This window comes from Canis lupus, chromosome 11, assembly GCF_011100685.1.
Source record: "Canis lupus familiaris isolate Mischka breed German Shepherd chromosome 11, alternate assembly UU_Cfam_GSD_1.0, whole genome shotgun sequence".
Taxonomy (NCBI): domain Eukaryota; kingdom Metazoa; phylum Chordata; class Mammalia; order Carnivora; family Canidae; genus Canis; species Canis lupus.
This window is the reverse complement of record NC_049232.1, coordinates 70,883,066-70,908,212: the sequence shown is the minus strand read 5'-3', so window position 1 is coordinate 70,908,212 and position 25,147 is coordinate 70,883,066. Positions and strand designations below refer to the sequence as shown.

General features: G+C 57.4%; 1 protein-coding gene across 6 annotated transcripts in view; it reads left to right on the top strand.

Annotated features, from left to right (window-relative positions):
• ASTN2 (astrotactin 2) overlaps positions 1-25,147 on the top strand; it is an 852,112-nt gene that overhangs the window by 602,450 nt on the left and 224,515 nt on the right. For all 6 annotated transcript variants that reach the window (XM_038553226.1, XM_038553225.1, XM_038553224.1 and 3 more), the window contains 3 exons: positions 8,213-8,337; positions 12,196-12,300; positions 15,426-15,605. In XM_038553226.1, coding sequence (XP_038409154.1) covers positions 8,213-8,337; positions 12,196-12,300; positions 15,426-15,605 — 410 coding nt within the window. The remainder of the gene's footprint in view (positions 1-8,212; positions 8,338-12,195; positions 12,301-15,425; positions 15,606-25,147) is intronic.

The window sequence follows — 25,147 nt, the reverse complement described above, 5'->3', positions numbered from 1 at the left end:
ACCCCCGACCTGGGGGTGGCTGCCAGGTCCTGCCACCTGCCCCGGGGCTTGCCACCTGCCCTGGGGCTTGCCCCAAACCCTTGTCAGTATCGTAAGCATTTGTAGGCGCTGCCCTCGAGGCTGGGGTGGGTGGGGAGGGGGGTGCTGACTTCTAATAGTCCAGAAAGGGGTTGTCTGCCCTTGGGTCTGACCTCCTGCCCCCGCACCCTCACCTTCTCTCCTCGGCGGCCCCTCCCAGCACTGCTGGCAGAAAGAAGGGTTTCCTCCGTCCTTTCCCTATCTGGTGGCAACGCCCCTGAGGTCAGAGCCTCTACCATCCGTACATTAAAATAAGACGCTATGATCTGAGCCAGCCAGGCCTGGCTTTGATATATAAGGGGACCTTCACTTCTGGCACAGGGCAGCTTTCAGAACTCTTATCTCGCTCAAGACACTACAAAGTCAGCTTTGAGATGCAAAGCTGGGCAGTGACCCCCTTTCTTCTCTAGATGGTATCTGCCCTTCTACCTAAGGGATGAGTGCTTTTTGATTTAGTGGGTGGGGTGCCATAGACAAATATGATTTATGGGGCATGAAAAATGCTTCCTTTTAACCTTTTCAAAACCATTATTCACCTTGTGCACGTTTGCACCCGTATATAGAAGCATTTGTATACATGTATCTCCTACTAGGCTGTGGGAGCTTGGGGACAGACAATGTCTATCTTGTCCCTGTATCCCCAAGGCCTGGTATGTAATGATGCAGATTTGTTGGTTATGCAAATGAATGAGTGAATGATGATGAGAGGCTGAGTGCTAAAGAATGACTAAGTCTAGGCTTGAGCAGAGAGCGTAAACAAAGATCCTTACGTAAGAAGCAGATCTCAGGAGAACAGTTTCGGATTGCTCCTGGAGAAGGGCAGGGCTGGAGGGTGTCCGTGGATGGGCATCAGCTTTGCTTTAAACGCCAGTTTCTGGGACTCCGGCACCTGCAGAATGGCTATGGGATCCAGCCCACTACCTCTCCATCTGGGGTTCAGAGAAACCCAAATATTTTGTACCAACCGTTCGCCCCTCCCAGTCCCGGGGGTGGGGAGTGGCTTCCCCAGACCCCCAGTTAGACAGCCACAGAGCCGAGATGAGCATCCCAGCTCATTGATCCCAGAGGAAACCCCATCACAGCCATGGACACTGTTCTCACTTGGCAGGAAAGGCTCAGTTTAGTCGTAGGTGAGGGATGGGGCGTTGTTTAAACCGGAGGAGATGTCCTCATTCGTGGTGGGGGTTCGTTGCCGCCCTTTGAGAGGCTGTGGGCAGCCTGGGGAGAGCCAGGGACAGCAGACCAACCGCTCCCTGCAGACTCACCAGCTTGCAGGCCACAGCTCCCGGCCTGCCTTCCACTAAGAAGGGCTGCAGACAGTGCTGGCTGGCTCTGGGATGATTTACTTCCCTGAAATACCTCAATTTAAATGCTAATTTCCCCAGAACTGAGGGGTGATCGGCTCTTGCATGCTGGTGGCTGTGTATTAATGTATCCAAAACACTCACACATATTCTTAAATTGGGGCAGGAGGGAGGGAAGACCTGAGGAGGGGTGGGGAGGGTGGTGGAGGAGCCCAGCTTCCCTTGCTTGTCATTCTTGTCTGCGTGGCTGATGCGAGTGGAGCTAGACAAGGTGCCTCCTCCGTGGAAACGCTCTGTAGGTCAGAGTCCCTTAGAGGTGGGGTGCAGGTGGCGTGGAGGGCGAAGAGGCCTGCCTCTCACCTCTGCACACAACTGGACAGATGCTTAGGGGGCTTCTGCTAGGAATAGGTGCTGTCTGGGGTCCTCTGAGGCTCTCGAAGAGATTCAGGATCTAGTGTGGGATTCAGGACATGGGACCATGAATCCTCCTCCCAACCCCCTTGAAGTCCCAAACTCCTTACTCCGGTTTTTACAGGTGAGGTCACTAAGGTTCCTGAAATGGAAGTGACCTCCCCAAAGCCACGCAGCCAGCATGTGGATCCATGTCTGAGGACTTCTGAGCCCACCAAGGCCAGACCAAGGCCACCTCTGGGATCTAATCACAAACAAGATCAATGAGGGAAAAGTGATTGGAAGGTTTTATTCCACCTGGGGGGCAATTGAGATGATGACATGGAAGAGGAGGTGGTTTCTTACCTGGGCCTCTTGCTTCCTGCTGGCATCCCTCACCCACCCCCTGCCTGGCTTCTCCGCCCCAGCGCAAGTGCACACACGTACACATGGGTCCATCAAGAGCGGGAGGTCTGATCAACGTCTGCTTAGAGAGCTCCCCTTTTCCCACCCGGTCCCTGCGAGCTCAGGGATGGGGGGGCTCTGGGGCCCCTGGCTCCTATCTGAGCTATATAGGAGCCGGGCACCTGTGCACTCAGGAAGAGGGAAAATCTCTGGGTGGAAGCTCCATGTGGAAGAGCTGGAATTTTATTTTATTTTGTTATTATTTTTAAAGATATTTATTTATTTATTTATTTATTTATTTATTTAAGAGAGACACAGGGGGTGAGGGGGGGCAGAGACTCAGGCAGAGGGAGAAGCAGGCTCCATGCAGGGAGTCCCGACATGGGACTCGATCCCAGGGTCTCCAGGATCACGCCCTGGGCTGAAGGCGGCGCTAAACCGCTGAGCCACCCGGGCTTCCCAAGAGCTGGAATTTTAGAACAAATTCCCAATATCCCTTAGATGGAGTGTTCATCGAGCACCCACTTTGTACGCAGTTTGCACTGTGCTAGGCCCTGGGGAGGCAGCACAGAGGCAGGGACCCCCGGTCCTGGCCCCCCCAGAGCTCATAGTCCAGGGGCCAAGGTAGGTAGGTGTCCAGCAAGGTCCCCATGAGCATATCGACAGTCAGGAGCTGGGACGCTCACTCTTCATGGAAGGAAAGAGCCAGATGCTATGGGAGAGCGTGACAGGGAGAACCGGTCCCAGGCAGATTGCTCAAGTTCGAATGATCAGTCGGTGATGGCCGGGGGCAGGGGGCAGGGGGCAGGGATGAGAACTTTCCAGACAGGGGGCAAATCCCCAGTGGGCCCTTTGTAGGAAGCGAGTGTGCCCTGCAAGAGGAACATAAGCGCAGTCAGTGTAGCTGGAGAACAGTGGCCGAGGGGCCGGGGGCTCAAAGCACGGGGCCGGAGCGGTAGGCAGGGGCTAGATTGCGAAGGCCCCGCGGACCCCCGTGCCTTGCTCGCATTCCCTCCTGGTCCTCGTGCACGGAGGCAGCCTCCTGTCCACTGCTGTGTCCTCGTGTGCAGAGCCACCCCTGCAGCACGAGAGGCCTGACTAAATGCCCGTGGAACGAACGAGACCTCCCACTCCCAGAGTTCTCCTGAGTCCCCAGAGCCCAGGATCTGCTAGCTTAAAAATTTGATTAATCGTTTTCATATGACATCAACTGAGATGGAACTCTTTTCGTGGCTATTTTGGGGGAGATGTTTGTCTAAAGAAACAAGGGCCTTCGGGGCCCCTGGATGGTGCAGTCGGTGCAGGCCGACTCTTGGTTTCAGCTCAGGGCGTGATCTTACAGTTGAGACCAAGCCCTGTGTCCGGTGCCACGCTCAGCGTGGACTCTGCTGCAGACTCTCTCCTCTCCGTCTGCCCCTACTGCTCGTGCTCTCTCACTCTGTCTCTGGCATAAATAAGTCTTTAAAAAAAAAATGCAAAAAGAAAAGAAAGAAAAGAAGCAGGGCCCCTGTCACTGAAACAGGACATCCACTTAGGCGCACACACAGACACACGCATGCAGACGCATCTTGGGCACCAGAGCGCACCCACTCTGATGGCAAACAGCGGACCCGCCTGGTCTCAGGCTGTCCCAGGGACCAGGAGCTTGGACTTCGGGTGACCCACTGGACAGGTGCTGCGTCCCAGGCGCTGGGCTAGGACCCCCAACCCCCCGGCTCCAGGTGGTCTTGGCCACTGTCCACGTCCTAACTGCACCTCAGCTGGGCGAGTTCCTTCACCTCCCTGAGGGCCCTTTGCTTTATTCATAAAATGGGAATAAGGGCAGCTGTGTCACAGAGCTCCCGTGCAGAGATCCCGTGCACACACACACGCGCCCCGTCTAGGCGGTGGCTGATGATCAACCAACGTGATTGATAAATGAATATTGCTCATTCTTCTTCCTGTCTTCCTATTATTAGGAGTGGTTGTCTTATAGGTTTTTTTTTTCCTACACCATGCATGCACACAAGCCCTGAGAATCTGAATCCACTTTCTGCCAACTGCATGTAGCCAGCACCCCGCCGCCCCCCCCCCCCCACGCCTCCTTTTCCCAGGTCAGGGTGAGGGGCGGATTCCGAAGCAGCTGTCTGGGTTCCCTCTGAGGTTCTGGGCCTGGTGGAACTTTCTCGGTGGTGCAGTTCCCCTCGGTGCTCACCTCCCCAGAGAGCTGGGCGATGCAAAGGCCCTGCGCGCCCTCTGCTGGCGGCGGCCATGCAGGACGCATGGCCCATCCCCCGGCGGCCGCCAAGGGCCCAGGCCTGAGGGTCAGCCTCCCTTGGTCTGTGCCCTTGGGGTCTGGCTCACCCGGCTTCGCCTGGCCTGCGGACTCCCAGCCTCCTCATCAGCGCTTCCTCGGGATCCTCCCCGCTTCCTGGCAAAAGCTCCGGTCGGGGGGGGGGGGCACCTTCCTCGGGAGCCAGGCCCCCAGCCATCCTCTGGTGGCCGCTGTGTGCTTTCCCCCTGGGGTCAGATTGGCCCAGCGGGTGGAGGCTGGCCTGCCGGGACGCAGAGAGATAGGGCTGACGACAGTGGCTCTGCCTCTAGAAGCGGTGCCAGGGCAGATGTCAAATGGATCCACACACACACACACACAATGGGGAAGTGGCAACCAAACCAAAGCAAAGGAGTTTGCATTCAGCTCGGTCTCCCCAGCTGCAGGGTGCATGCACCCAGGGAGGCACCGCACGGCCCGGAGCCCCCGCCTCCCCCCTGGCCTGGGGTGCTCAGCTCCGGCCGCCGGCGTGAGGACGGGGGAGGTTGCAGGGACAGCAGAGCCCCTGGTGCGGCTGGGTCATCATGCGCGGCGCTCTGTGTGGGCGCAGTGCACCCATGGGTGCTCCTCCTCTGGCTTCAACAGCTCCCCGCACCTGAGCACTGGGGCAAGGAATGGGAGCGTTGGCGCCGGACCAGCCGGGGGCTCCATCTGCCTCACGCATCACCTGTTCAGCCTTGCACGGAGCGGCACCCGCTTCTCAGGGTTGGGAGAGGACAAACGTCCCGGCTCGGAGCAGAGCCTGCTGCACAGCGGGTGCTCACGGAAAGGCCGTGCTTGCCGTGCGCCTTGCCATCTCATGAAGGCCCACTGAACGCGTCATCCTCTTTCCCAGATGACATGATGGGGGTCTGCGGGGTCCGCCCTGGCTGAGCAGCTGGGGTGTGGTGTGGGCAGACCTGGGGCCCGGGGGTCAGAGCCCTTGGCACCTTCTGCTGCCTCCCCTCGCCTGCTAGGGGCGCAGATGCTTGGGTCTCCCGGGACGGCCCCAGAAGCATGAAGCCCACCCCGTGTCCCTGAGAGCCGGGCCCACTGCCTCCTCCGCATGGCTCGTTTGTTGTCCCCGGGTTAGCTGAGGAGACCTGGAGGACCAGGGCGGGGTGCAGTCCCTGTGAGGCCCTAGGGCCCAGCTCGGCCCCACACGTGCATGTGTTCGGCTGCCTAGGGCAGGGGACACCCTACCCACGGCCTTATCTTTGTGGGAAGAGCTGTATCCCCACAGGCCCCGCTCGGGGGAGACAGGAGGAACGGCAGTCCCGCAAACCCTGGCAAGGGTACGTGCTCCTTGGGGGGCACTCCCAGGGCCCCAGAAGCCTCCCTTGTTCTATTCACGTCGCAGTTCCGCATGCCCAGGTGTGCAAACAGACCAGATGCTGACCAGGCGCCTAGGAACAGCCGTGATGCTGGGCCAGGTGTGCACACGTACACGCGCAGCCCTGGACAGGCGGGGGGGGCACCGCTGTGACACACGCAACAGCATGTGGGGCGACTAGAAGTGCACCGCCGTGCACACACGCGCCCAGCACACACTCGTGCCCGCCGCCCACCTAGCGGGAGCAACCCCCAGACCCGGCTTCCCCTCCGCACGCTCGCCCCCTCTGAACTCGGAGCCTCGGTGTTCATCAGCTGCAGAAAGGATACAGTTAACAGCCATCTTGCTGCGAAGGTTCAGCCGTTAGACGCACACAGAGCACGGCGCCGGGCCCTAGCAACTGATGAGGATTCTGGATGTTGTGAGCAATGGTGGTGACAGGGATGATGATGGGGATGAAGATGGGGATGAAAATGGGGATGAAGATGGTGATGAAGATGGGGATGATGGAGATGATGGTGATGAAGATGGGGATGATGAAGATGGGGATGATGAAGATGGGGATGATGATGGGGATGATGATGAAGATGGGGATGATGAAGATGGGGATGATGATGAAGATGGGGATGATGAAGATGGGGATGATGATGGAGATGATGGTGATGAAGATGGGAATGATGAAGATGGGGATGATGATGATGAGGTGAAGATGGGGACAATGATGGGGATGAAGATGGGGATGAAATGGTGATGATGGGCATGAAGATGAGGAAGACAATGGGGATGAAGATGGGGATGAAGATGGTGATGAAAATGAGGATGAAGATGGGGATGATGATGATGGGGATGAAGATGATGGGTATAAAAATGGGGATGATGTCTCCTCCTCTGGCCCCCAAGGGGTGCTCAGGAGTCAAGGCACAGGGCGGGTACTCACCAAGGGAATGAATCTTGGGGGCAGGTGGGGGCGGTTGACAGGTGCCTAGGGTGAGGTGTGTGCCATGGGGTGTGACCTACAGACCAGAAGTGACCCAGCTGTGCCACCCCCCCCACACCTGCATCTTGAGGGCAGGGAGGGTTGACAGATGCCTAGGGTGAGGTGCGTGCTGCGGGGCGTGGCATACAGACCAGAAGTGAGGCAGCTGCGCCCCCCACACACCTGCAGTTTGGGGGTAGTCGGGTGGGGCATTGACAGATGCCTAGGGTGAGGTGTGTGCCACAGGGCATGGCCTACAGGCTGGAAGTGACCCAGCTGCGCCCCCCCTACACTCCTGCATCTTGGGGGCGGTGGGGGGTGTTGACAGATGCCTAGGGTGAGGTGCGTGCTGCGGGGCGTGGCATACAGAGCATAGCAGCTTGAGAACTGCCAGAGATCCAGGCTCTGGAGGCATCACCTTGGCATTCCCTGGTTGGGTGTTCCTCTTTCTGGTTTTCATGTCACAGTGGCCCATTCCAGGGGGCAGAGTGAAGTGATGAATACCCTCTTCCCTTTGTCTATCTCCTCCCCTCCTCCTCCTCTTCTCCAGACTGTAATTTGTGTCTCGGAATGTGAAGGGACCCCAAATGTCAGATTTTAATGCAGAAATGCCCCCGAAACTGTTCCTACCAAGTGGCTGTCCAGGTCCCTGCTTGCACACTCTCAGGAACGGGAAGCTTACCACCTCTCCTGGCAGGCTGTTGTATTTTAAGGCAGGTCTGTTGTGTAAACGATGGATGCCTGCCTCTGTGGGGTGCACCGAGACCATCCCACCTGCCCTAAAGACTCCCTTTGTTCAGGGTTCAGTCCCCTGAGGCCACCCTGAGGACTGCCTTGGAAACAGAGCTTCCCAGGATGGCCCGGGGAACGAGCACTAGCCCGGAGCGGGGGGCAGTGGGCATCTGAGAGCAAGTTGCTCCCCTTCCCTGGGCCTCAGTTTCCCCATCTGTAAAAGGAGGAGTCTGATCCAAAAGATCCCTTAGGACCCTTCCACTTTAGCAGACGCCCATTCTTTCAAGCCTCCCGGCCCTTCCTCTCCATGCACCCCACGCTGGTCTCCGTCCTCTCCCACTCTGGCTCGCCCCCATCACTGCTTATGCAGCGGGGGCGGTTAGCAGCCAAACGCACTGTTTGTGGAGCATCAGACTGTGTCTTAAGCAACTGGCAGCCCTGTCCCGTTAAGTGGTTCCGGGCACCCTGAGCTCTCACGTCATAGCGAGGAGCCCGAGGTCCTGAGTGGACCAGTAGCTTCCCGTGGACCCCACGGCTCGTGAACGGTGGGTCAGGACTCAGGCCACGTGCTCTGAGCTGGGCTCGGGGGGCCAGGGGCAAGGCAGCCAGGACCCGCTCTGAGCCTGTGTGTGTGGCTCCGGGCCCCCCGCGGCCCCAGCAGCCTCCGCTCCCTCATCTGGCGGTCCTTGTGCTCCTCTCCGCAGGGAGAACAACTTCATCAAGGACTTCCCTCAGCTGGCCGATGGGCTGTTGGTGATCCCGTTGCCGGTGGAGGAGCAGTGCCGGGGGGTCCTCTCCGAGCCCCTCCCAGACCTCCAGCTGCTCACTGGTAAGACCTCTCCCAGCCCCCGACCACACGCCTGGCCTGCAGGTGCTGTCAGGCCTCAGCACCCCCGAGACGGGCCTCTCCAGGCCGATGCCTCCGTGAGGGGTGCGGGAGGGACCTGCCAAGCTGGGGGCTCCCACGGTGGGCTGTGCGGAACCAGGGGATCCCCTGAGACTCCCGACTCTGAGCTGAGCCTCATTTACCCCCAGCACGTTAACTGTAGTCACCTCGCTGTGCATTCGACCCACAGGACGTCCTCATCTCCCATAACTGGACCGTTGCACCCTTTGACCAACGCCTCCCGTTTCCCCTAACCCCCAACCATCCCGCCCTCCACTTTTATGAGTTCGACCTTTTCAGCCGCTACCTAAGACCGTGCACTGTTTATCTTTCTGTCTGACTTCTTTCCCTCCATTTAATCTTTAAATCGTCCTAAAGTAAAATCCCTGGACCCCTCGACCAGGAGCCTCTCTTACTTTGCAGGCATTTCTTACACAACTTGATTTCGAACAAGGGCGCTGAGCCATTCTGTGGGGTGGGTATTATTTTTCCTGTTTTATATACAAGGAATCTAGCCTCAGAGAGGACTGGGACCAGCCCAGGTCACGCAGCACACCTGTCAGGATGAGACCCAGGTGCCACGGCCCCGGGACTTCTGTGCTTGGCTTCCACTTGGCTCTGCAGCCCTCCCCCTCCATCCCTCCCCATCCCCAGGAAGCTGTCTTCTGCAGGCTCCCCCGGGGCTCCAGATAGTCTATCCCCCCACTCCCGGGATGTCCTCTGCTCCCCTGCATCCTCTTCCCCTTCCTCTCCTATCCTTTCTGGAGGGACTTCCCTAGGATGCAAGGGGCCTGGCTCTGCTTCTGTGATGCAGATGTTGGGGTGGCTCAACCACTGCCCAGGGAGAATGGTGGCCCTGACGAGTGATTGACGTCTCACCGAGAGGGAAATGCCCCCCAGGGATGACCCTGCAATGTGGCAGACTTGGGTTTCAAACCCCCTCCACTGCTCGTGAGCCCTTGGAAGCTCCACGAGCCTTTCCCGCTGCGTGATACAGACAGGACGGAGGCCCCACGTGAGCTGAGGGCCCCCCTCCCCAGGGCCGTGCACCGTCCCCGTCGTAATCCAGGCCACCCCCCTTGTAAACTGATTAAAGAGAGCATTTAACTAGTCCCAGGCCACATGACTAGTGTGTGTCTGTGGCCGAGTCAGGAGTGCAGCCCCGTGGGTCCTGATGCTGTCTCCGCTGGCCCCACATCACCTTCCTGACCTGGCTTCCTTCCGAAAGGGCCCAGATACAGATCAAATGAAATCTTAGATACAAAAATGCTTTGTAAAATCTGTCTAAAAACTGCTGTGCCTTCCTTAATTTCCATAAGATCATGGAATCTCAGAGCTGACAGGGGCTGGAAAGGGCATCTAGTCTAATCGTCCTCACCCATGAAGAAATCAGGCCTGTCCTATCCCCCCTGAGTGCTGATTCCTCTTGGATACCCCCAGTCATAGGGAGCTCATCACCCCTTAAAACAGATATGACCCAGGTCCATGGGAAGGTAGGTGCGGTGCTCTGACAGGAAGGACCTTGGATCTGTCACTGATCTTTGTGTGCTCTTGAGCACTTTCTTCTCCGAGCTTCAGTTTCTTCTTCTGAAATATGGACTTTAAGTTATTTTTGAGCATTGGGTAAGTACTGGAGATCGTAGGTGTAAGATGCTCGGTGCATCATGGTTCTGTATTAGTGGCACAAATCATTGCGGTTATTTGTTTTGATCTGAGGATCTTTGGAGACATCCTAATAAGGAAACTGTTACATTTCTAGAGTTAAAAAAAAAAAAAAGTAATTTCCAGGAAAAACACCTCCCTCCATTGCAGAGCTTCGTTTTACCCCTGATCTTCGGCGGGTAAGAGTCGGGTAACATAGGGGTCAAGGATGAGTAAGGACCAGGGGAATAGGATGCAGGTGAGGAGGTGAGCCAGGAACTCGGTGTTCGTTGCGAGCCTATTATGACCCAGGCTCTGTTCTAGGCTCTGCAGGAGTGAGAATAATAAAGACCATGAGTTCAACCTCATAGAAGCTGACAACCCCCTGGAGGAGGTCATATTCCAGGCTGGAATCTGGGAAGGACCAGGGATGGAAGGAAGTGAAGGGCAAAGTGATGACTGCTTAGCGGGGGTGAGAGGCAACGATGACGGCTCTATGAGTGTCTTGAGAAAGAAAAGGGGTAGCATTTTTTTTTTCCTTTTGGACATCAGAGCACCCAGCGCATGAGCTACACCCATGGCCTGCTCCGGGATGCGCTGCCTCCCTCTCTTGAGGATGGGCCCCTCTTGCCAATACCGGCCCAAGCCTGCAGGGACTCGGGACGACCACCGACGGGTGGGGCGGAGGCTACGTGGCCACGGGTGTCTGGTCTTCCTCCCCCACCCGTTCTCCTTCTCTCCCCGGCCTCTCTCGGAGGAAGGCCGGGACAGGCAGAGGAGATAAACAGAGAGGACATTCTGATAACAAAACAAGCTCGCTCCGGGAGACAGATAGTTGGAGATCATGAATATTTTACTTTAAAATGAAAGCTTCTTACAAAAAAAATTCTGTTATTCCTGAAAAGGCTAAGGAGGGGAAAAAAAAAAAAAAAGTTGACAGCTAATGGACAACTTTAATACTGCAGTAACATCCAGGAAGAAATCACTTGTTCCAATGAGAGTCTCATTTTAATCTTGGTATCAAATATCTCCTTAAGTGCCTCCTCACCAGGGGACAAGAGAAAAGGACAGAAAATGTGCCTGCAGCTTGCAGAGGATACGTAACAACAATCATATTAGCTGCTGATGTGACTGGCATTTCTTTCTCATGTATTTCCTCCTGATTGTAAACAAAAGAGAGGTTTCAATGCTGAGAGCAGAAAATTTAGAAAATGCAGATGAATATAAATCAGAAAACAAGACCCTTTAATACGCTCACCGGCCAGAGCTAACCACTTGCCGACGCCGTGTTGTTCTTGTCTTTGCTTATGCTTGGTCTATACCTGTGTTTCCCCCAAAAAATGCACTCTATGGACCATGAGGCCCCGTGAACCCTCTGGAAAAACGTGATTCCTTGGTCAAAAAGGTTTGCAAAATGCTGTGCCTGGGACTACCTTCCAAGGGCTTTAGGACGCGTATTGATCTAGTCGAGGTGCTAAGAAATTACACAGAGTTTTAAAGATCTTGCTTAACTTCATTTAACTTGATCTTCCTCGAAACGTGAGCCTTTGTGTCTGGGCAGGTGTAGCTCATGGGATCCCTAGGCATGTCCCATGATTTCACATTAGAAAACGATGGGCTGTGCAGGGGTCAGCGAACACCGGGGCCCGGGGCCCGAAGGCGCCCACCCAACGCCGCGGGCATCGTGTGAAGGCGGCCCGGAGGCGATACTGGGAGGACGGGCTGTGGTTTGCTGGCCTCCAGCCTGCACGGTGTCCAGGTCACCGCAAGGCTTCCCGCTTCTGTCGCCTTCCTTGAGTCTCACGATGCGCCTCTGAAGGAATGTCAGCCTAGGGAGCCGTAGTGTCAGAAGGGGAAACCGAGGCATCGAGCTGTCGAATGACCCGTGGCAAGCTGCCCGCAGGGTTACGCGGGATCCCAGATCTGCTTTGGCTTTGTCTGTGCAAGCAGGGTCGGGGCTGAGAGCAGAGGCCGGGAAGAGGCCCGGAGGCAGGTGCAGACCGAGCTGCTGGCTCCAGGGAGGGCCTGCACACCAAGGCTGGGCCTCGGCCCACTTAGAAGCGGTGGTTATTACACGGGCTGGGGGGGGGGGTGTGCAGCGGTTTCGGTGAGTGCTCCCCAAACGCAGGCCACCCGTCACCTTCTCATTCTGTCCTCCAGGAGACGTCAGGTACGACGAGGCCATGGGTTACCCGATGGTGCAGCAGTGGCGGGTTCGAAGCAACCTCTACCGTGTGAAGCTCAGCACCATCACCCTCTCAGCAGGTGAGGAGCGCCGCCCGGGCAGCGGGGGGCTTGGGGTGACGCAGCACGCGTTCCCAAGCACTGAGGGTGTGCGGGCCCTGGGCTGGGGATGCTGAGGGAACGAGGCCATGCCCTCGCTGCCATGAAGGGGCTCACGGGGACCGTGCATGGACAAGCAGACAGACAGTGACATCCTGATGCAGTAGGTTCTGTGCAATAGTGGGGCGGCGGTTCCCCAGAGGAGGGAGCTGTGTGTCCCGAGGAGTCAGGGAGGCTTCCTGGAGGAAGGGGCATCCTAGCTGTGTGGGGAAGGGTGGCTAGGAGAGGGGCTGAATGGCAGTCCAAGTCGCCTGTACAGTCTATATATTTCAGGCTTGCGGACTACGTTCTTCTGGTCTCCCCTGGGTGATTCTCGTTCTTACCCCTGCCCTACACAGCGATACGGTGTCCTATACACGCTGCCCTCCCACACACGTACGCACACACTGCCCACGCTCCGCCTGCACGAGCCCTGCGTCTCGGCGGACGGGGACGATTTGTAATTCTTAGGACGGGGCGTGTTCTTTCGTGCCTCTGTGACTTTGCACGTGCTCTTCCCTGGGCCTGGATCTCCTTGCCCAGAACACATCCCGCAGGACTGGCCGGCCCGGCCCGCGTTCCCTGCTTCTGCAGGAATCCCGTGCAACTCCCTGTACTAAGGCCCTCGTGTGCTTGACTCGTATCTGAGCCACGTGTTTCCCTCACTGACCCAAGAACTGGGGGTTCGGAGTGGGCCCCGCCCGTCCCTGAGCCTACGTTCCTGTGGCCCCTGTAACTAACAGACCATCAACACATCGTCGATACTTCTGTTTGACGAAGAAGTAAAAGAAAAGTGAAAACTGAAGAATCTAGAATGAGTGGAGGACTCTGGAAAAGAGGGGGTTTTCTACTCTGGCTTTTACTCAAGACGCTGCCCTTGGGTGATGGTCTGGGCGCTTCCTGTGCATTTGCCAGCTCTTTTCTTATCTTCTCTGTTTTCGGTATCATTTTGTTCATGAGGAACACGAGACTCTTAGCCCGGGAAGCAGAGGGCTGTCCCATCGGGATGTACAACTGGTCATTACTGCTGACGTTGACTAATAAGCACTTTATGATGTCTCGTATCTTAGGATTTCTATCAGTCCTGCAAGGAAGACATTATTCATCCCCCACCCCCCCGCCTTTTTTCCGATAAGGAAACTGAGGGTCAGAGAGGTTAACTAACTTGCCCAAGGTCACACAGCTTAGCAAGGGGCCAAACAGGAGGAGAGCAGGGATTCGATCACAGGTTTGTCTGCCTCGAAAAAGAGCCACAGGCCATCCCCGTGGTGGCGTTCTTCGTTATTTAAGAGAAGCAATGTCACGATGAACACCGCCGTATTCATTACGCAGTTGCATGAGTTAGCAGGTGGGTGGAGAGGGGTTGTCCTAATCAAGCATCCACTCTCTGAGGCGTGTTTCTGTTTCCCCCACCTCCCCACACCCTCCCACCTCACTTGTGGATCCGACTGCAGTGTTGCTGTTAGAACTACAGAGGTGTTATCAGCTTGGATTAATCAGGGATGATGCTCCTGAGGACCCCCTTGTAAGGCAGCTGTCGGCAAATCAGAGCTCAGTTTTAATGTTGAAGGAGGGCTCGCTGGCTCTTTGACATTTTACTTTGACGTGGCGCGGACTCCATTGCACTTGCCACAGTGGCGGTTGGTGTCCCCGCCGTGTGCCGGCGCCGTGCCCCGTACCTGGTTAGGGTGGTGGTGGGGAAGGGTGCATGTGCACAGTCAAAGACAAGTGGAGGAGAGCTTCTGCTTTCAAGGTGGTGCCCACTGAAGGTGCAAAGAGTCGGTGCCCTTGGCCTGGATTGTGTGAATAGCTTCTTGTGGGAGGTGGTAAGGGGGTGACTTTCTGGAGACTCAGAGCACAGGAATGACGTAAGGAGGAGGTGAGGAGCCCATTTCTGGTGAACGGCGCTGTGTATGTGTGTGCGCCTTGCAGTTTGGGGGCTGTACGTGAAGAAAGGTTGGTGGAAATCTCTCTCACCGGCTGGGCCCCAAGGGCTGACTTGTGTGGGCCCTTGCTGTGGCTGGAAGTATAGACTGATGTAGGTGGCTCGTGGGCGATGCCCTCAGAGGCCTGGGATACCAGGTAAGGTCACTGGGGAACTGGTCATCCAGGGTCGGGAGGAGCTCCCACGAGTCTTCAGGCTCTTGGCCCAACAGCTAGGTGACCTGCCTGTCGGAGGAAGGAGAGAGGTGGGGAGCTGCAGTCATGGAGTGACTCCCATGCTGCTCCGTGTGAGGCTCTGAGGGCCTAGGTGTCCTTGGCATGGGACCAAGGACAATAGAGCAGCAAGGAGGCCCTCGAGATGTCAGGAGAGAGACATCACTGTGCAAGGGAGGTGGAGACGGAGGCAGGAGGGAAGCAGCGCTATGGTAAGCCAGGCCGGGGATCAGATCAGGACATAGGGTGATTGGCAAACCCGGGGTCCCTCTGGGGACAGCTGGAGCCCTGGGTGATGGGCTGCGGTCGGAGGAACTCGTGTGTGTTTCGAGTGAGAGCAGAGGGGTTGGAATCCTAGCGGCTCCGCCCGGAGGACTGAGGAAATCGCTCCCAGTGTGACCTTTGACTTGCTCGTGTGCACCGTGGGGGCTGCCGTGTGGGGGCTTCGGCTCACCCGGAACAAGGGGGCGAGACCACCATGTGCGTGGTGCTCCTCAGTTGTACGGGACAGACTTCGGCTCTGACTTCCTCACGCTGACTTTCAGGTCCCGTGATCTCGGTGGCCAGGCGTGAGGCCTTCCTCCGCGGTCGGTTCCCTCTTGGCAGTAGTGTCTCGTGTGTCCCCGGGAGAGAGCAGCCTCTGCGGGGCGGCCAGGGGCGGCTGCTGTGCGCACTCAGATGGCGGCAGCCACCGGGTGACCCGTGGTGACACCAGATCCACACTGACCCCGTGGTGATGCCACCAGGTGACCCTGTGGTGATGCCATTAGGTGACCCCGTGGTGATGCCACCAGGTGACCCTGTGCTGACGCCATCAGGTGACCCCATGGTGACGCGGCCAGGTGCCCGTGGTGACGCCAGCCCCCGGCCTCCCCGGGCTGACCGCCTCCACGTGCTCCTCCTCTGTCCAGGCTTCACCAACGTCCTCAAGATCCTGACGAGGGAGAGCAGCCGGGACGAGCTGCTGTCCTTCATCCAGCACTACGGCTCGCATTACGTCGCCGAGGCCCTGTACGGCTCCGAGCTCACCTGCCTCATCCACTTCCCCAGCAAGAAGGTCCAGCAGCAGCTGTGGCTCCAGTATCAGAAAGGTAAGCGCAGGCTCGGCGGCGGGGCGGCCCGTGGGCCGCGGAGGTGGGGCTGCTCCGTGGTGACCCCCGGCTCTGGCGCCTGCCAGTGGTGTGGCCTCCGGCGTCCCTGCCCCTCTCCGGCTTCAGTGTCCCAGGACGGAGGGCGACAGCTCCAACCCTTTCCGTGCGGGCACTTCCTGAGCCCGAAGCTGGCAGCTGGGTGCCAGGGCCCCTGCCCCGTTACCGCAGGCCCCGCCTTGTCCACGGTCTCTCCCGAAGCCGTGGAAGAGTTGAGGGACGGGCGTCATGTCCCTGGATGCCTCCTCCTTCCCAGGTGTCTCGGAAGACCCAGACCCCTGTGCTGTGCTCACCTTGCGTCTGAGGGGACGGGGACGGTCCCGAGCCTCTCCGGGGGGCAGGGTGGGGGGACCAGGTCTTGCTTCCCTCCGCTGCTCGGATGCTCCCAGGACTGGATTTCCTCGGCCGATGCGGGAGACCAGTCTCCGCCGCCCCCGCGGGAGCTCCGTTCCCTTCCCGCCTGAGCGCGGCCCTCCCGGGGCCCCAGGCGCCCAGGTGGCTCCCTTGTCCGCCTTCCAGGGCGAGGGGAGCGGTTCCTGTAGCGGCGTTTGGAAAAAGACAGACGCGTGACCTGCTCGCGTTGGGGGTTCCAGCAGGTCCATGTCCGGGGGCCAGTGAGTCTCGTGTGTGCCACGTGCCCAAAGGTTCACGGGGAGCAGGTGGCAGGTGGCAGGGCTGCTTCCTGTCGCCACCGCTACGATTATCACCAATTAACTGGGGGAGGAGAGCTCTCTCCAGTGGGCGGGCGGGCTGGGCAGCGACTGGAAGCAAATCGGCTCCGAACCACAGGACGTGGCGGCCGGAGGGGGGACCTTAGGAGTCTCACTGGGCTTAGCGCCCCAAGCTTGCCGGCAGGGAAACTGAGGCCCAGAGGGAGGAGAGCTCAGCATGGCCGATCCCCCCGGGCAGGCGGGTCCAAGACCACCTGGGGTGCTCCGTGCTCCCCGTTGAGGGCTTTTCGTGCTGCCCCTCCTCCCCGGCTGGACGAAGCCCCGATGCACCTGCCTTTGCCCTGTCCGGAACCTTTCCTCTTGCCCCCGGGGGGCTCGCGCCTGCCACCGTGGCCTCAGCCCCTCCCTGCCTCCTGGGTGCCACGGCGTGGGGCGCGGGGCGGTTTATAGACGCAGGGGCCGTAATTGAGTTGTCTGGGAATGGCTCTGTTTTTATGGCTGTGACAATGACGGTCTTTAAGGAAGTGCATTAAATCAATAGAAGTCTCGTTGTCCTGCCCTATAAATAACGTGACACATCATTAAGCAGGGCAATAAGCTTCAGGACTTTGAAGTAATACAATTAGGTTATGTTTGTAGAAACCTTCGCTCACCGTGGCCACTGAGCTAACTCGCCGGGGCCTGCGCTCCGGGCCCGGGACCCCGCCGTCATGCTACATGCCGCGCCATCTCCATCCTCAGCTGCTCCCAGGCCTTGCGCGCTTCCAGCCCAGGAGACCCCACTCTCTCTGGGTTGCATGGGCGGAGGCGCGCTTCCTCCACTTGTTCCCGGGAAGGGTGCAGGGTTGTGCTGAGGCCACCGTGCCGCCTCTGTGTGTGCGCATCCCCCTCCTGTCTCCCCACGGGCTCAGACCTCGATGGCACCTGAAACGCTACAGTCTTATTTCTTCAGTGTGGGACTAGTGACGTTTGCAAGTGGGGGACTGAGAAGCTGGGGGTTTTCCCCTGAAGAGGTTGGAAGCACTCTGCACTTGGAGACAGCAGGTGACCCCCTGCAGCCATCGACTCTGTGTGCTGGGCGTGTGCTAGGCCAGGGCCCCCTGCACCCCCACCTCCGGGGGGAAGCGGGTCACGATGGATCTGGGGTTGGGAGCGGATGGCCGAGGGGGCAGAGCTGTGGGAACAGGAGAGAGCTAGCACGGTGCGGAGCGGGACAGACAGGCTTCAGGTCCCCGTGGTCTTCCCACATCCCTGCCGGGGTCACCTCGGGCAAGTAACTTCTAAGCTCCTGTTTCCTTGTGCGTTACACTGGGGGCAGGGAGGGCGATGATTCTTGCATGTGGCTCGTGGGAGAGCGAGGTGAGATAATACAGGTACGATGTCTGGCACGTAGCAAGCACCTGAAGAACGGCGGCCAAAGTCGAGCCGAGCTTGTGGGCATCTCGGCCGAGGATCCTAGTCCTGGCCACGGCTCCTGCTCACCCGTGATGCACCTTATTCTCCCTGTGATTCACCTGTGTCTGTGTCACCAGAAGAGGACACTCCCTGCGGATGTCCTTACAACCTGGAGAGCGGAGGGCGGAGGGCTTCCGGGATCCCTTGAAACCTCCCATTTCGCCCTTTGACTTACTGTCCACACACTCTGCCTTGCTGTGACCGTGACGCACGCCTTTTTATCACCATTAAGACTCTCTGTAGGAAGTTACCCATCCTCGGGTGACCTGGGATGAAGACTTCCTCATTTGGAGATACAAGAGGTTTTGCAGTCAGACAGGCTCAGGTTCAAGTCCCAGCCGTACCTCTTACGGGCTGTGCGATCTTGGGCAAGGCGACCCACTCTCTATATGGCTTTCCTCATATGCAAAATACAGACGCCAGGGAAAGCCTAGGCCATCGGTGGGCCCGTCCTGCACGGAGCTGGGCTCAACCCGTTCCCTCCCGCCACAGCTGCCCAGCTGCTCAGGTAACTCTGCTCCCAGGTGTGTGTAGGTACACGTGTGTTTTTATGGTGAGGTCGCTAGTTTCCTCCCGTCCCTTGCCGACTGACTCAGGACCAAGGACAAGGGTGGGTTGGGCTGAGTGGAGCCAGTGGGAGGGGAGGTGGGGGGTGGGGGGATCTGCTCCCTGCATTTTGGTCGTTCCCTGTCGTTCTCTGGGAGGATGGTGATGGGTGCAGAAACCTCGGTCGGATTTCAGGGGACCCTGAAATCTCAATTACTCCTTTCCCGTGGAGAAAGTGACTATGGAAGCTGAAGGGTGTGTGCATGTGAAGGAATCGTTCATTGTGTGTGTGTGTGTGTGAGAGAGAGAGAGAGAGAGAGAGAGACCAACCGAGGGAGGTAGGAGGAGTCAGAAAAACACAGAGAGATAGACAAGTGCACACCAGAGTGCATGCATGTGCGCTCACACACACACACACGATGGAGAGATAAAGTGTAGAAGAGGAAACGTATGCAATTAATACAACTTTCCCAAGTGTGTAGACTCGGTGACCCTGGGAAAGGACATTTTCTAGCGAAGGTTACGCTGCTCTTAAGACTGGGGTGGTCCGTGGTTATTGAGACGTCCTCACAGATAAATGCCTGTTGCCACCTTTAGAAGACGTTTTATCTCTATTATAATTTCCCAAGACCGTCCAAGGGAATGAATTTCTGCATTTCCATTTGAATTACAATGCAGTTTTGAATGTCAGCTGCAGCATTCCCAGACCACTGTTTAAAGGAGTCCTGGCTGTTTGAGAAGGTTGAGGTGGGAGGGGAGCGGGGGGGGGGGGGGGCGGGGACAAGGGAAAGATGGTCAAATGTTGGGGCCTTTGGCGAGGACACTTGTGGCTGAGGGGCGGAGGGGTGGACTGGGCTGGAGGACTCTCCTGGGCTTTCTGTTCCCGAGGGAGCTGGCTTCAAAGGCAGCATCCGCACATGAAAGGAGCCCTCTCGGCGGAGACCTGCCGGGGTACCGGTTCACTGCTCTGTACACTTAATTATCCGGGGACAGTTGCCGGTTGCCGTGTGCTTGACCTTGAGTTAGCATTCGATGGAGCTGGCCGTGTCCTGCTTGAGGCGCTCTCTGTGTTTGTGGCCAGGGTCCCAGACCGTCCTTGTGCATCACCCCCCGCCCCCCGCTTCCTCCTGGCGTCTTCCACGTCTGCTTTGCAGGCTCACCCTCCTCTGCCAACCCGGACCATGGGGCTTCACGGGACCCTGGCCTGGGCCCCTCCTCCTGGACTGTTCTTCTCTCTCTGGGGACCCTGTTACTGTCCTTCCACTGACGACTCCCGCTTTATGCCTCTGCCTGCAGGCGCTCTGCTCACAGTTGCTCGCATGCCAGCCCCCTTGCCCCCGCCCCCCCCCCCCGCCGCCCATTCCGTCCCACACAACCTAGTACTTTTCTAGTGTCTCAGTGAAACATGCCGTGACCTGTTTGTAGGCAGGGCCAGAAACTGAGTCCTTCTTAACATCCCCCCCCCATTTCCCAGATCTTACCCATTTTAATTGCCAACTAGGTCTTGAATTTGCCCATTTCTTTCCATGTCACTGCTGTGCCCTGTGCCAGACCACCATCATGGCTTGCCTGGACTCTAGGGTTGACATGCTACCTGGACCTCTTGCTTCTGCTCTTGTCTCCCATCAGTCCAGACCACACAGCAGCCCTGAGGATGTGGGCCAGTCAGTTTTCTCCAGAGAGAACCCACAGGGTGGATGGATGGATGGATGGATGGATGGATGGATGGATGGATAGATAACAGTCTCTATTATATATAATATTCATAATATAAGACATATGATATAAATATATACATATACAGAGAGAGTAAAAGAGAGAGAGAGAGAGAGATTTATTATGAGAGATTGGCTCATGTGATTATTCTGCAGGCTGAGAAGCTCCAAGCCAAGATCTGCTCAGCAAACTGGGAATTCAGGAGAATTCCCAAAGCTGGTAGCCTTGAGACCTAAGAAGAACCAGTCCTTCAGTTTGGGTCCAAAGGCAAGAAGAGAATGATGTCCCAGCTCAGAGGTTTAAGCAGGAGGGGTTCTTGCATACTCCTGGGAGGGTCGGCCTTTTTGTTCTAGTCAGGCCTTCAACTGATTGGATGAGGCCCACCCACATTCGGGAGGGCAGTCTGCTTTACTCAGTCTACTGATTGTTTCTTTTTTTTTTTTATTTTATTGGTGTTCAATTTACTAACATACAGAATAAACCCCAGTGCCCGTCACCCATTCACTCCCACCCCCCGCCCTCCTCCCCTTCCACCACCCCTAGTTCGCTTCCCAGAGTTAGCAGTCTTTACGTTCTGTCTCCCTTTCTGATATTTCCCACACATTTCTTCTCCCTTCCCTTATATTCCCTTTCACTATTATTTATATTCCCCAAATGAATGAGAACATATAATGTTTGTCCTTCTCCGACTGACTTACTTCACTCAGCATAATACCCTCCAGTGTTTCATCCAAAACATCGTCCCCGACACCCTCACACACACACACATCCACGATAGTGTTTGACCAACTATCTGAACACCCCATGGCCCAGTCAAGCTTACATATAAAATTAACCATTAACAGACTTGCCCTCCTGCTGCTTCTTGGATGGAAACTCCTGGGTGCTTTGTCATTGCCCCGAGGCTGATTTCCAACCTGTTCCCCACGACCTCAGGGCCCTCTCAGATCTGATGTGTCCCCGGCCCGCCCCCCCCCCCCCCCCCCCCCCGCTCCAGGCTGTCCGCCTCTCGGGCACACCCAGCCCAGCCTCACAATCCTAAACCACAGCGGAAGTCGGGGATCGGCTAGGCAGGGTCCCAGGGAGGGCGAGGCGGGAGCTGAGTACCCTGCCCCCTGCCCCTGCCCCGTGGCCTCCGTGCAGTTACTGGTAGGGTACGTCTAGCTGGGAGGTAGGGGGTTCAGAGCGGGTCAAGCCTGAGCTGGACGCTCACTGGTCTGCAGCCCGTCAGAGGAGAGAACGAACTTCTTTCTCCCCAGAACCTTGCAGGAAGACGATACAGGATGTGGTTCATTAAACACAAATAGGCCCATGAGACTTCCATTTCCACCAGATGAAATTACCAAAAAAAAAGCATTTGTTCCCCGGTTTAGATTGAGTCCATCTGGAACGGAACACCCTAGTCATTTTCCTATTGGTGCACACCAAGAATAATAATCCCTCGCCGTGCTCTGCGCGCAGCGGCTCGCCAACCGCTTTCACGTACGTGCATTTTTTTTTCATCCAATTTACTCCTCGCACAAGCCTGGGAGGGAGGCTCTGGTATCTGCATTTCATGCTTGAGGAGACTGAGGCGCGCGAGGGTAAGATGGCCTGCGGGGGTTCACACCAGGGGAGCTTGGCACGGTGGGTGGGGATTTGAACCCAGGCTGCTTTCATCACGGGGACCATGTGTGTCCATACGGCGGCAGCTTCAGAGAACTCTCCAGATGCTGGCGTCGCGTCCGACCCAAGGGGACCGTCTGCACTCCTGTTCCGTTGCCCCATCCACTGCTGGAAGACCTGCGGGAGGCAGAGGCTCCGCGTGCTGGCCCACGGGGGTGCAGTGGGCAGGGGAGGAGGTACTCTATGCACCCCACCCCACCCCCACCCCCCACCCCCGTTTAGCGGCAGCATCGCAAGGCAGGGCCCAGTCCGGGCTCGTCACCGTGGCCATCCCAGAGCCGGGGGAGCTTCTCTCTGAGGGCCGGCCGTGGTTGCAAGGCGGCGGGGAGCTGCTGCCTGGAGTGCCACGGGTCCAGACCGGGCGTGGTGGCAGGAAGGCAGTGATGGCTCAGCACCACCAGCCGAGGGCAGGGGAGGAGGCAGCGGCGACTCTTGAGTAAGGGTGTTTCCTATTCTCGGCCCACCTGGCTCTTCCCGTTCAACAGATGGGCAAGTTGAGGTCAGCTCCCGCAGTCAGAACCTGCCGTTGCGGAGGGGGACACTTAATAACCAGGTAGCAATGGGGTTTGGTTGGTTGGTTGGTTTTTGGTCTTCACCTTCCTGGAAACTCAGAGCAAAATCAACTCTGATTTTGCTCCCTGGGGGCCAAGGCCCCCCACATCCTCCAAGGGGGCCGAGTTCCTGGAGGATAGACCGCACGTTTTCTTCGTTCAGGGTGCGTGCACACACGAGCTCCTCATTACCTGAGGCGTTGGAGACTGTGCCTCTTGTCCTTCCGCTTAGGGAAGCAAGGAGAGGTTGCTACTGTTGTACACCAGGTCCCCGGATTCTGTTCGGACAGGGGCCTGCTGGGCTGCTTGACCCCTCTCACAGTCGGATGCCAGGCAAGCGCCACAGGGGCGGAGGGCGGAGGGCTGTCAGGTGGGACCTTCTGACTCAGCAGGCTCGCACTGAGGATGTGGAATGTGCCTGGAGATGAACGTGGGGCTTTTGTCCTCTCTTTGCCTTCGACGCCTTAGTGAGGACAGGGGGGCCTGCAGGGAACACAGGTGCACCGAGGGACGCTTGTGCCTTCCCCAGGTGGTCATCGGCAGGTGGCGGAGCCTCCCTCCAGATTCCACATCACCAGGGTGCGTCCCTTGCCGCTGTGTCTCCTGTCCTTCCTTCGTCCCTTTTCGCCCCTCTCCTCACGAGTGTGTCCAGCCCCTGCTATACGGCAGGCTCTGTATCAGGTGCTGAGGCTGGCACGGTGAGCGAGACCCTCTTCCTGCTCTCGGGAGGCTCACAATCGAATGGCACAGGTTAACCTGGGAGCAGACAACTAACAAAGCTTTTGATGGATGATGCTGTGGCGGGGAAGCTTGCGCGTGTGCATGTGCGCGTGTGTAGGGTCGGGAGTGGAGAAACCGAGGCCAGGAGACTGGTCCTAACTGCATAGGGCAGCCGGGAACTTCCCTGGAGCAGAGGACAGCTCAGCAGAGCCCTGGGGGGTCTGGGCATTATCACCCCGGTGGTAGGGGTGGGTTGCAGGGGTTGCAGGGGGCAGGACACGAATCTGGGGATGTGGAGAAGCCTGCCGAGTGCTGAGCCCACTCAGACCAGCCGGGAGCAGTGAGCCTGGATGTCTTCAGGTGCTCTTGAGGGATGCCACTGGCCTTGTTTTTTTTTTTTTTTTTTTTTTTTAGATCTTTATGCCCCAGTCCTCTAAGTAGTCCAAGAAACTGCCGTTGCCTCTGCCCCCAGCCGCGTACTCTCAGGAGAGGCTGAGTCTTCGGGGGCCTGCAGTGAAGTCAGACCCCGGGGCCCATTTCGGAAGTACCTGGGGAATAGTTGGAAAAGCACCTGAACCGTTCGGGTTGTCGTGAAGATGGGATGAGATCACGGGGTTAGTTGGCTCCTGGTAGGAGCTCAACGCCAATCAGTGGTCGTTGCCCACTCCTCCCCAGAGGAGCACCTTTCAACAAACACCAACGTCCGCGTCAGGTGTGTGTGGTCCTCTGACCCATGTGCCACATGTGTGACGGAGGACAAGGCACCTTGATTTCTCAGAGTCTCAGCTGAGCCTTAAGGTGGCTGCAGTGCCGCTTGCTCCGCAGTATTGTTAGAATGAACTGGAACAATGCCTGTGAAGTGATTATCACGGCACCTGGCATGTAAGAAGTGGTCAGGAAATCGGGCTCTTATTATGATTATCATTTATTCTTGTGGGACACGATCGCGTGGGTGAGGATTATGGTGACCATCGGCTTTCTGCCGCGGGAGGCCTAATGGTGCAGCTCTTTCCAGTCCTGGGTGCGGGAGCCCGAGGGAACCCTGAAGCCACGGCTGCTTTCTCTCTTGCGTGATCCGCCAACCTGCGTTTGAGTCCTGCCTGAACCTGGGGGTGGGAGTAGAAAGCAGAATTACGGGAAAGTGCAGCCTGGAGCCCAGCACGGGGGCGCGGGGCCTGGCTGCGGAGCGGACGGCGCACGAGAAGAATGTGTAGTAGGGCTGTGTGTGCTGCCGAAGGGGGGAGCCGGCTGGGCCCCAAGGGCTGACTTGTGTGGGCCCTTGCTACGGGCCCTGAATCACGTGGTCTCGCCTTGTTCTTAATAAGAACCGCCCCCCCAACCCCTTGTCCCCATGAGGTCCTGGGTATTATATCCATCCTCCAAATGAGAAAACTCACCTGCTCAGGGTCACCTGGCTGGTAATAAACAGGCAGAGGCAGGGCTCCATCCCGGGACGGCGCGACTCCACAGCCCCCTTGCCCTAACCTATCGTGTAAGGACAGACACCACGTACTGAGAACCTCTTTTGCCGGCAGGCACGCTGGGCACTTGGCATCTCATTTGATCCTCACGATGACCTTCTAAAGAGGGAGGGGGGCTTTCCGCCTAGGAAGCTGAGAATCAGGAGGTGCCAAGGTGGGGGGGGATGTATATAACTGGGAGGCACAAGGTCGGTGGAAGTACTTGCTCTTCCCTTTCTTTTCTTGCTTGGGGCCCTCTCGCCATTTATGCTTTGCTATTACTTAACCACAAAGGGTGCTCCAAAAAAAAAAAAAAAAAAGACTGTTCTTTGTGAGAGGCATCTGAACCGGGCAGAAGGACTTGAGGAGTGAAAACAGGCAGGCAGGGCAGCATGAGGCCCGCCTCCGAGATGTCATCAGGCGGCGGGCGCCAGGTCCTCGTTGCCTAACGCCGTGGCTCCGGGTGAGGGTGCAGGCTTTGAGCTGGGCCTTAGAAATCAACTTGACCATGGATCCATTGGGCAGGAGCTGGTCTTAGTTGTTTTTATCTGACACTTAAGCCCTAGACCCCAAGGGTCCCTCCTTGGGTGCCCAAGGAGATGGAAGGCTCCTTTTAGAGATCTTGGTCCAAGAAGCCCCTGAGGTCAGGAGCATCAGAATCGCTGAAATTTATGGCTGCAAAGATTCTTAATTCAATAAAT